Source organism: Hydractinia symbiolongicarpus, chromosome 5 (assembly GCF_029227915.1).
Source record: "Hydractinia symbiolongicarpus strain clone_291-10 chromosome 5, HSymV2.1, whole genome shotgun sequence".
Lineage (NCBI taxonomy): Eukaryota > Metazoa > Cnidaria > Hydrozoa > Anthoathecata > Hydractiniidae > Hydractinia > Hydractinia symbiolongicarpus.
The window spans coordinates 2691657-2704100 of NC_079879.1; the positions used below are offsets into that span (position 1 = coordinate 2691657).

The 12444-nt window shown below is 32.6% G+C and overlaps 1 protein-coding gene across 1 annotated transcript; it reads right to left on the bottom strand.

The window, feature by feature from the left end:
* Positions 1–5132: 5132 nt before the first annotated feature.
* Positions 5133–7700, bottom strand: LOC130646250 (uncharacterized). Its single transcript, XM_057452424.1, has 4 exons — positions 7282–7700; positions 6342–6807; positions 5575–5719; positions 5133–5495 (listed from the first exon to the last, which is right to left on the bottom strand). The coding sequence occupies exons 1-4, from the start codon at positions 7306–7308 to the stop codon at positions 5264–5266; spliced, it is 870 nt and encodes a 289-aa protein (XP_057308407.1). The 5' UTR covers positions 7309–7700; the 3' UTR covers positions 5133–5263.
* Between the last annotated feature and the right edge of the window lie 4744 nt (positions 7701–12444).

Sequence of the window (12444 nt, forward strand, 5' to 3'; positions counted from 1 at the left end):
TACTTCTTTTAGTGTCAACTAAACATATTTCATTTTTGACATTGACTTTTGGGGAAGGAAGTGCTTGAAATGAACTCTTCAAATATTTGTAGCTATGCTGGCTATTAGCAAGCTAGTTTTACTTTTCTGAACTGGTCAGAGTAATATAACGTTCCACTGAATGTTATTAAACTGTACATTTAGTCTTAAGCTGGTTTTTCACTAGGTGGACTAAAAACACGCAGAACTGAGTGGCTATTGTTTTTAACAATGTCCGCTTATTTTTTCCGCTCCGCCTGTTGATTTCTAATGGGAGGAGTTTAAGTTAGTTAAACTTTTTCTTCTGCACGGAGCGGACCGCCCTTGGCGGAATTTTGACAGGAGGAACAATGCCCGCTACGCTCCCCACGAAATAATCCACCTAAATTTACTAAATTTACTTTTGCAAACAGAAAAATAAAAATATTTTCACGTCATTCTAAATCTAAATTCTAGAATAAGTTTAGCTAGCTAACACACCTAAAGATACCAAAAATCTACAATATTACAACTTTTTTAGTCAGTACCAACACTCTCTTTGTAACTGTGTTCAAAATATGGAGATTTGCTTATCAGGGTTCAAACTCTATTTAATGCGTATTCTACGTGAAATAGAAAGGGAATAAGAAAAAACGAAATAAAGAACACAACAAAATTAGATAACAAGACATGAATCTTAGAGATTACTTATCCAATATCTGTGAGTTGACAAATGATATGTCAAACTGGTATTTGTCTGGTTAATTTTCTTCCCTCAAGGTATAGATTGCAGTAAGTCGGAATTTTCCAAATAGTTAGCAAACTCTGTGTTTTATTTCCTAGAAAGAAGAAGCAGACATTGCAATCGCTATGATGGAAGAGCAATTGCATTCAAATACAAAGTTAATTCAATCCTTAAACAAAGATATTGAAGCCCAAACTTCCATCATTGATAGCAAAGAAAATGCTATTGTGTCCATGAAAATTCATGAAGAAAGATTAAAATCAGCTTTTAATGCCACATCAGAACAGAATACAATTCTTCAGAAGGAGCTTTCTAAAACAAAGCTAAAAAATGGTACGCTTGACGGAAAGTTACACAATATGAAAAAACAAAACCAATGCTTAGGTGAAATTGTTCAAAAATGCAAAAAAAAGAATTGAAACGGCTGAAACAGAAGACGAGCTGCTTAAATCAAAGCTTGTGAAGGCGAATGAAAAAGAAAGAGAACACGAAGATGAATGTATACGATTGGAAAATGAGATCATATTTCTGAAAGCCCAAAACACCAGACAGACCAAACATATTTGTGATTTACGTTTAGAAAGATTAAAAAGCGAAGAGCGTACTAAGAAAAATAGCCAACAACTACTTCTAATGAAGGAAAACGAGAAAGCGGCTTTCGAAGCAAACACAATCACGTTTGCAAAATTAATGACGGAACTAGCTGTGAAAATATCTCTTTCAAAGTTACAAGAAGAGCAGAAAATTTGTCAGAAAGAAAACCAAATTACGAAGTTATTTAAAGAGAGCAATATTAAACAAAACGAAAACAAAGCAATTCGAAAACAACATTTACAAAAGAAAGAGTTAATTGAAGATCTTATTGGAAATGCTGAGGAAAAATCTTCTTCTTGTTTATACCAACCAAGAATCAAACGAGTAACAGTCACATTTTGTCTGCGTTGGATGCTGGACAAGATGAATAGAGAGTTCTCAGATCTTGCCTGAGAACAAGACATTTTCAAAGCCATTTTTTCTAATTTTTTTGTACGTATTTATTTATATTAATTTAATGATTCAAAAAATCCAGTGGTAACTTTAATATCTTTGAGCAAGCCCCATCTGGTATCAACGGGCCAGTAACTTTTTGGTTTTTTACTCAATGCAAATGATTGTGAGTTGCATGTTCTGTTGATAACTATAAAAGAAATCGATCCTTTCTGTTAGGTGCTAAGCACAAGAATAAGCTGGATATCTAGTTGAACGGTTGTTTTGCTTGCACAGCTTTTTCAGTTTAAATGGGAGCTTTAAATACCCTTTAATTGATAGCTATACTAACAATAACAAATAACAGTTATCATGGGTAAAATATCATAGATGCAAAATGTTTTTCTACCTAACTAAGGTAAATTAGATTGCACTATATGACTGCAATATAGAATAGTTTATGTTATCAGAACACATTAATCATTTCGTCGTTTTTATTTCCGGTAATATTTCTCACCTCTAAAACCAAAACAAACCCTGCCATAAAACAACTTACTCCTTAAAATTCAATCTATGCTGGCAGGTTGGTGGCCAATAACTGTTTATCTAAATACATGTTCCTTTTATATATCAGTAAACTTTATATTACGCCTTATGTTGTGTCTGAACAATGCTTCCAACATACCTTTCCTGAATTTCATAAGTTACAATAATTATGACGTTATGCGAAATTTTATATTGGTTTTGTGCTCTTCAAATAAGGGTATTCAGATAGAACATTAAATTATCATGACACGAATAAAGTTCTTAAAGCAATATAATATTATGGTCGGATTTTATTTAGATTTTGAAAACGAGGCTATGCTTAAAAGGCTAGGCTATATAAAGGGTTTGACCGGAACTTAAGCTCCAAATTGAGGCACTTAACAAACAAAAATATTTACGAAATTAGGTAATTTGTTCTGCCTTAGGAACTTAGGGTAAGAAACATTTTTAATATCGACTGCTTTAATTGAGTTTGGCATAATTAGGAAATTCGGAAAGGTCTATTGTTAACAAAAAACCACTATTAGCATTAATTAGCATAAATAACATTGAAAGTCTATTCATACTGGCAGCAATGGAACGACAATGGATGCATTAAGTTTAGGGAAAACAAAAGAAGGTTTTGCAACAGAATTCAACATTCTGCCATCTATTTACAAGTTGTAATGATTAAAACTTCAAACGTGATTAAAGAAACGGTTAGTCTTTGAATAATAACGCTGCGATGTATTTTAAAGTATGTTTAGCCTTGTTTTAAATCACATATATTTCTTTAGTGTTTAAAGATCTGTCCAAGGATCGCATATTTTATGATAACTTTTTAATAAAAATATCGGCTAATATAATTAGCTTTTTCTTCAATGGCGTGAAGCATTAATGTTATGTCAAATGTTTCAGTAATTTTGGGTTGCTTAAACTTCTAAAAACATTCTCTGCTTAAATTCCACTTGAAAGACGTAACTATTATTTTTTTCCATACCGCAACAAAAATAAGAAATACCGACCCGAAGTCCCTGCGTCACTTGTCGGGTGTAGAATTCTCTCGGTAACATAATTGTAAAGGGGGTTATTTAGGAGGGAAAATGGGGGAAGAGCTTGGTAATTATCTGTGAATCGTTAGTTGGGAAGTGTGTTAATTCAAGTGGGTGGATTTTTATTCATAGTACTGTAATTATTCAAATTTTTTTTTTATATATATATATTCAAACACAAAATTACAAAACAAAAAGAGGACGAATACAAAACTCTTCATACCCCACGATAGAAAAACCTATCTGTGGGTGACTGCACATAAATTAGACAATAGATAAAGAAAATTAAAAGAAAATACTGGTGACGAGGTTAAGGGGGTTTATAATAATGGAACATCAAATCTTTCAGATGACTTTAGAAAAACAATAGTGGTCTTTAGTATAAAACAATTTTGTTCTGATTATAAATATCATTGCCATAGAGAAGTAAATTGACTAGTTTATCATCCGAGAGGTCTGATATTGGACCTATGCTATTTTTAATATTGTCAATGAGTGTTTTTCTTATATGCGTGTAAAAAGAACACCGCAAGAGATAGTGATTAGTAGACTCGATTTCAAGACCACAACAGCAAAGAGGATTTAAGGTATCGCGAAAATTATTTCTGAATTTATGCTCTCTAAGGTCACATACACAGGACGCATTTTTGGCCTAATAAAATTAAGAAGACTTGTTTTAAATTTTGAGATTGATAGTAAAATTTTCAAATCGGGCCCAAGTTTATTCCACTCATTCAATGTGTACGGGAAAAAAGAATTCTTAAGCTATTCAGTATTGGTTTTGAAATTCCTAAACAAACTGCTTCTAGCCTGGTCATAAGAACTTTGCTTCAAGGGAAGCAATGAACCTAAATAGCCAGGTGAGGTACCTGATACAATAATGAAAAAGAAAACAAGTCTGCGATACCAACGCCTGTCGCTAAGGCTCTCAAGACCAAGTTCTTCATAGAGACGCTCGCGAGAAGTAATATTCAAATTGTATAAATAGACCTCCTTTCTACATATCTTTTATTTATTTCTAATTATTCGTGAGAAGGTTAAGGACGTAAGAAGGACGTTAATTAAAAGGAATAACATCCATAGATCATTTTGTGTTAAGATATTCAGAATTATATCAAATGTTATTGAAAAAAAAGTTCATTTTTCCTACTTTGAAGATATTGACATAATTGGCCACTTTGAAGCTATTAGCATAATTGGCCACTTTGAAGCTTTTAGCATAATTGGCCACCTGCAGGTGGCGCAATTTCTTTTTTCATTAATTAACGCCAAATAGATTAAGTTCTTTCTTTTTCACAACAGATACTTCTGTTAGATTATGTAATTCTTAAACGGTCATGTTATTCTATATGATCTTTATATTCCTGGCCTTTTTTGTCAGGGCATTTTGCGCTATCGCTACGCTTAATCAAACAAAGGCTACACCATTTGAACCTAGCCCCATTTGGTCCATATTTTTTTTAACATATTATGATTGGGAGACGGATTCCTATTTTTAGGCTTACTAAAATAAAATCAAACTTAGGGCATATAAAGTATGTCATAAAAAAACGAAATGATTCAAATAACTTTTTGCTTATGTCAGCTCTCAGTGACGTCACTAGAACCTCGAAATTTCTCCAAATAACGATCTGCTTAAGATCTAATTACTTTAGTTCCAGGAAGAATCGTATTTTCTGTTCAAAGTTTCTGATGCTTTTATACAGCAGGCTCAAACCACCATGCTTTGTAGAATCGTAAAATATTACCAGAACCTTTTTTGAAAAAAACATAGTTAGACGAAACGTTAGACTTCGATTTTAGTTTAACTTTAAACTTATGAAATATTGAGAAATTGAAGGATGGACAATGATCTTACTAAAACGCGTTTTAAATTTTAATAAAAAAAACTACAAAAAAATATAATTTTATAAATAAAAAGATGTGTATTATAAACAGTGACGAAATATTTATAAAGTCTAAAAGTGTGTGTAACGTTTTAAAGAAAGTCTCTAAAAAATGAGGTACTCATAATTTGACAAGAACATGAAGTCCTTATTGCTTGTTTGTATTTCTTCCATTCACACAATCTGTCCATTCCTACTTCATTATCATCAATTAAAAATGTCACATATATGTAATTTTCGACGCACATCCCCTCGCCAGAAAAACAAAAGTTGTCGTTGAAAGCATCTCCACACGTTACTTCATGAATATATCGCGGAAATACCCTGTAATATAAATATAAAGCAATGGGAAGTTGAAAAAAAGAATCATGACAGGTGCTTGTATGGACAAATTTATTTTTACCTTTCGCTTAAGTCAGTTCGTACTAAACATTCTTTGCACATTGTCACCGAACCATCACTCTCATAATCACCTTTATCACTGCAAAACAATGTCGTAGTTGATGGATATCTATGATTCTCTCCTCTTTTGCCAATATCGTCACGTCCTGTGAAATTATAGTACGGTTATTTAGGTCTTTTTTTAATAGAAAAGTAATTATTGTGAAGTAACTGTCTATATAAGTCACAGCACTCTTCTCTAAGGGATTGGTATGAAACCCAATGGTAAATGTTCATATTAAGTGAGTAATAAAAAACATTTTTGTATGAAACGAAGTAAAACTCATAAGTTGCCTCATTACATAACAAACTTTAGGTAGGTTTAGTACTAAAAGTTACCAGAATCGAGTCATGGGGTCGGAGAACATAATACATGTTCATTTTCCATTTAAAAAATTTAGGTGACCTATGCTTAAATTATCTGGTTGGCTGCTTGCTTAGCACTTTGTATATTATCGAGAAGTAAAAGCTAGGACAAATTGATCAAAGTTTTGCAGATTTTATTTATTTTTGCATTCTTATCCTCCTGATTGCGCGGTCTGAAATAGAGCTGCGCTTGAGAATTTAGATATTATTATAAAGATTTAAAATTTTAAAATCCAGAAAATATTTTTGGCAAGTACTAAATATTAAATTTATTTTAATGTCGATAAGAATAGACCTACTCATAAACTAAATTACGTAATGTAGCCTCGATGTGAAAGTGAGAATAAGTGAAACTTGCGTTACCTGTTTTGCGATTCTTTGCATCTATCTTCGTACAGTTATTTATATATTTTTTAGCAGCTCTTTTTTGGACATTTTGCAGCTGTGCCTCTAACCATTTCTCCAGCACAGTGTATCTTCTACCACAAGTTTTGTGAAAGTGATGTTTTCGTCGTTTCAATTTTCTTCGTACTAAACGCAACATCTTCCGTTTCGAATTGGTATAATTCACTGCAAACAAATCTGGAACAAGTTCTGGCAAAACGTCCAAATAATTATGCAGAATCTCTTCATTCTTTTTTCTGATTTCCTCGTCTATGTCTTTTTTCGATAAGTAGCCTGAGCTTTCAACGTCCTTCCTAGCATGTAAACTTTTCAATTCCTGTTTAATATTTTTTACATCTTTTTCAACCTCTCTTACTTCACCAAGAATATTAGTATAGCCACATGATAGGTTCATGACAGCACCAAGTATAACTGAAAACCATATCTTAAATTGAAATGAAATAGCAATGTAAAATTAGTTACGTTAATCGCTTCATCTGGTATTTGTATCAGAAAAATGTGCGATATTCATCAGTTTATGGAAAAATAAACTTTTAATACAAATAATCCTTTTTCCAGTATCAAACAAATTAAACTTTCAAGACAGTACACGTTTTTTTTTATAAGAACAACATCAATTTTCAGGCTAAAATTAGAATTCAGTATAGACATTGACATATTAAAAAAGGTGATGCGTTTGGTGATTATACAGTTGGATAAAAATTTGCTTAATAATAAAAAGTCGTTTCATTTTACTCCCTATGCAAAATTAGTCTGCAGATTGTGTAAATATTCTTAATTGTTGACTGAATACCAGCCTCATATTCTTATAAAGCATATTCTTATATAAAAAAAAGCATATCTTCTATCCTACTTGTTAAAAACAGAAAATCCTAAGAAAGGTTTATCATTTTCTTACCATTTTATCGAGGTATTTTGCTTCCATATTTCTATTGCTAAGCGTCTATAGCTACTAACTGCAGAATCGCGAGTCTGTTCGGATTTTTATCTGATGCTCAAAAATTAATTCCCCAGCATTTAAATAATTCACCTACGCATTCGGTGATAATCTATTTATTCCTATGAATAATAATTTCTCAATAGCGACAAAATAAATTTACCACCGCAGTAGTTTTCCTCACTCCTTTCTAAAGTATCATGGTTTCTATATTATTACTCTGCATAGGATATAAAAATGATATTTTTGCGATGCCGTGATTGTGTTAAGTTTTGTTTAAATAAAAGAGAAAGTGGGTGTGTAGAAACACGGTCAATGCATTGTGATTAAAGATCATCTAAGAATTTGCATCTCTATTTCCTCTATAAGCTTAGCCTTACTCTGTATTGAGTTGAATTAAATGAAATTTCCTGAGTATTATAACACACAGCAAGGTATTAACAAACGTGTAGAATAAAAGCAATAAAAAAGATTAGTCAATTATATCCAAGAGTAAGGAGGCTGAATCAATTTCTAAATCGATCGTCTCCTTTAGTGAATCCCTCCACGTAAAAAGTTCTTTCACAAATATGCAGAATGGCTTAAGGCGCCCACATGCTGCAAAGGTTTATCACAACGACCTTTTGACAAAAAGCACATTTAAAACTCTTTGCGATAGAACAAAAATAGTATGTGTAATAGATGTGGGTTCAAATGCACGTGCTAATGTGAAAATAAAATACTAAAGGCTGGATTCTAATCTCCCAGCGTTTAAACGTCAGCGCACAATATGTTCCATTTCTAAGAAATTGATGTTACCAGCGTATATATCATCGCATTTTTTCTTTAAAAAACTACATTTAAGCCACGCCCATATCTCTTTTACAATAGCCGTATTCCGTTAAAAAGAGTTTAGCAGCTTCATTTCGGAAAATTTCCGCAAAACCCGATTTTTACGGATTTCGTTTTGATTGCACGCAGCCTAATTTTCACATCACGGTGGAACCCGAAAAAAAAAACATGAACATGCTCCGAAGGCTATATTGAGTTGAAAGTGATGTTGTCAATTTTTTAGGTCTCCTTTTCACCTTTTTTCTTCTAACTACTTTGTAACTATAGGAATATTTATTCTCTGTATGTTTTCACATGTTAAGATTAAAATATCATCACGGTTTCTAGCCATGTATAAATCTTAAACAAACTAATTTTAAGATTTTTGGCTACAAACGTAGATTTTAAGTTAAAATTCTGCTCAAAAGCTGGCTATCTTTATTTATTCCTGGTATTTGGAAGTTTTCATTCAGTTTGATATAATTGTATTTTGGGTTGTGGCTATCTAGACAGCTTTTGGTACCTCTGACATTAAAAAAGTCAAAAACAGTTTGGCTAGCTACACCAAAATCCTTAATAATTCTTATGCTAAATGCAGTTAGATTGCTACACTTTTTAATGTTTTGAGCATTTTACATAAATTTACACAAATTTTTAGTTACTTATAATTATGTTCGATAACAGCAATGAAATATTTTAGCGTTATTTGATAATGTCACAACTTTGCATACCGAGCAAAACCTTTAAGTCATTTTTCTATAGAACTAACAAAGATTTTTAAAAATTCCAAGCAGTCGAGTCTTTAGACAAACGATGTGCAAACATTTGGAAAGGCTTCAGAAAACGTGCTCACAAAAAGGTTTGACACCATAACATGTTTTTTTATGGGTGTTATTTCGATAATTAGTCATTTTTTCTACTTCTCATTCATCCAACAACCCACACTATCAACTATAATAAACAGATATTCAGATTTTAAATCAGATATAAAAAATTATTCAGTCAAGCTTGTGATATTAGAAGTTTAATACCATCAAAGTGAGACTGAATAATTTCGATATCTGATTTGTCGAATTAAATCTCTGTTCCAGCAACCATCTTGAAGATTGAATACTTCGTCGAATTTATTTAAAAACACATAAATTTTAATATACTTTAGCATATTTCAAAGCATTCGTTTCTCTCCGAAATTCTAACCCTTTTAGATTATTCAAAGCAATAAAGTACTTTTGCGAATGAAAAACCGGAGAAGTTTCAAAATATTTGGGGGAGGAGGGGGGGGGGGGGATTCTGCCGATATTTTTGTTGTTTTAATAACTCCTTTATGCTATGTTGCATGCTATGATACTTACTGAGTTTCAATATTTATCTATTAAACACCTGCATGCCGAATTTTTAGGCCCCATTCCTTTCAGAGGCTTTGATATTGGCTTTTACTCTAAACTACCCCTAAAAGCCTCTATGAAATCCTTATGATCGGAAAATTATAATGAATTTTGTTAGGATTATCCTTAGAACTTAAAACTTACACATCTTTGTTTCATCAAGTTAAATTCTTTTGCATGTTTTGGACCATGACTATTCCGATTTCCCGATTTTTTTACATTTTACCCAGTAGGCACTTCAACGTTAAAAAGACGTTGCATGTTACATTGAATACTTTAAAGGAAGAAAATTTCCCTGGAAGAAAGTTTCGCGGTTCAGAAGAACCGCAAAAATTTCGCATTTCTCGGGAAAAAACTTTCGCGGAAACCACGAAACTTTCTTCCAGCGAAAGTTTCTTCCTTTAAAGTAGACGTTGATTTTGCGTTGAAAATGAAAGTTTTTTTGACGTCTTTTTCCGACGTCCTTTTAACGTTGAAACAACGTCTAATCAACGTTGTTTTTATGGTTTTTAGAAATGTTCTCGCAACCGTTATTTAACTTCTTTTCAACGTTGAAACAACGTCTTGTGACGTTTAATCAACGTCGTTTTTATGTTGTTTAGCAACCGTTATCCAACTTCCTTTTAACGTTTAAGAAACTGATTCGGCGATTTGGTAAAATCAGTATGATCAGGAAGTTTTTGTACATGACTATTTCGAATAAAAATAATCTCATTTGCACTGTATACGATTTCTTTTAGCATTTACATCAGCAATATATACAATCAATAAGCCACTTTCTTAAAAAAGCATCCACACCGCCACAGAATAAGAATTAACCCTATTCGTGCTGGAGGGGTGATTCAGCCCCCCCCCCCCCCCCCCCCCTCCTAACCTTTTTTTAATAACTTTTTATGTGTTTATAGTTACACCTTCAAATTTTGTGACTTTTCCTAACTTTTATTGAACTTTATTTTCCAAAAAAAATTTTTGGGGAATTATGCCGAAGTGTTGCCACAACAACACTTTTTTTATGTTGAGTAAAAATTTTAAATAAATTTTTTTAATAAAATTTTTTTTTACATGTTTTTAAAAGCTTTATGTCAATTCTTAGTTTATATTGTTATATTATTTTGTGTTTTTATTATTATTGTTACTAAATTCATCGCAATTAAATTAACAAAATTCAAAGTTAGAGCGTTTTTTCCATATGTCACCTAATGTGATGACGTCATCACCGAAAATGCTGACGTCTCTTAGTTATCTTACAAGAATGTTTTCTCTCCCAAACAGCAACAAAGACACACAGTTGCATAAACGTCTACACGAAGCCTACACGAAGCCTGTGACCTTAAGACGTTAAACAAAAAAACTAACAAAATTCAAACTAATACACATACAGGTAGATAGCTAGTAATACACTCTATACCAAATTTAACATACACACCAAAACATCTTTTGACCGCCAAGACAGTGTTTACATAAATTGCCTCAGTTATCTCGTTTAGCATTGTACTTTTATAAACAAACAATACATTTGATCGAGGTCAAGTTAAAACCTTTTGTTTTGATAAGAAAAAGATTTTAATCACATGTTTTGTAAGAACATCTGGTGGTTTGTCACTTTTAAGAATAGTTCTTGACACAAAAGTGCCTAAAATTCAGGAACAGCTAAAACTAAAATATTTCAAGTATTACTTACTTTAAAGCAATGAATTTATTGTCTCTTGCAGAGGCAGACGAAGGTTTGGTTTGAGAAAACAACATGCCACACGTGGCTAAAATATTTCCCTCCAGCATTTCCAATCCTTTCAATATCTAAAAGGGTTTCCAAATTCAAAACTTCTTCATTTAACTTAGGTAGCGTACAATTACTTTGATATTCTAGACATTTGAAGTGCTCCCTGCAATTGGACCTGACCCAAGTAAACCATATTGAAAAAGAAACATCCACTTGTCCATGTAACCATAGCCGTGGTCGGTTTAGGCGTTTAAACTTAAAACCCACGGACGCTATAGGCGTTTTTTCTTCACATTCCAGAATTTCATTCATTGGAACTTGAAAACCCGCGGAAGTTTTAGGCGTTTTTTATTCCATCTGTGATTTTCGTTCATTCGGAACTTTAAAACCCGCGGACGTTTTAGGCGAATCGACACTTTGCCTAAGATCGTCCCGGGTTTGCTTATTTGAGTAAAATAAATAAAAATCGATAAAACGCCACATCGTTATGAAGTCGAAATCGGCGGATGCTAAAAATAAATTTATAAAAATAATTTAATTTTTTTTTATAGATTATTCTATCTATAGAATTTTTTTTCTCTAGTAGGTCACAAAATTAGGCTTAGGCAATTACCTAGGCTGCCCAACCCTAGATCCGTCCCTGTATACCGTCGATAATAGGCCATTCTTTCGGATTTTCTTCGAGAACTTTCACCAAAGAGTCTTTTATTGTCCGATTTTGACGCTCACAAAGAACTTTGCTTTAAGGATGGTATGCAGATGTAATTCGCTGGCCTGTGCCTGTCATTTGATGTAGGGTCGTCGAGACTTCATTTACAAACTCCTTGCCTTGATCATTGATTTAAATTTTTACACTGCCATGGTGACAGATAATCTCGTATAAAAACTGTGCTACTGTCTTTGATAAGCTTTGCTTCCGACTATTTAAAAAATAGTCCATACAAACAATGAGGTATCCATCCACGTCTGGTAGGTTACATATATCGACACCAATTTGTTTCATAACTTCACTTGAAACTGGTATACTATGAAGTTCTTGAGCAATTTTTTTTTACGTAGTGTATATTCGTACGCACTTTTGCCAACTTTTGCGTACGTATATGTTCATCCGCTATTCGTACGCAAAGTGCTTTAGGGTTAGGATTTATTTTTCCTTTTTTCCCGCGTAAATCTGTCATATAATGCGTATGAATAGCGCTACGCACAATT

Excerpts from the sequence above, each read along its gene's own strand:
- LOC130646250 (XM_057452424.1), bottom strand. The coding sequence starts at position 7,308 with ATGGAAGCAAAATACCTCGATAAAATG. Across the intron at positions 6,808-7,281 it reads CAAAATACCTCGATAAAATG|ATATGGTTTTCAGTTATACT; the intron begins GTAAGAAAATGA and ends TTTCAATTTAAG. Across the intron at positions 5,720-6,341 it reads TGCAAAGAATCGCAAAACAG|GACGTGACGATATTGGCAAA; the intron begins GTAACGCAAGTT and ends ATAATTTCACAG.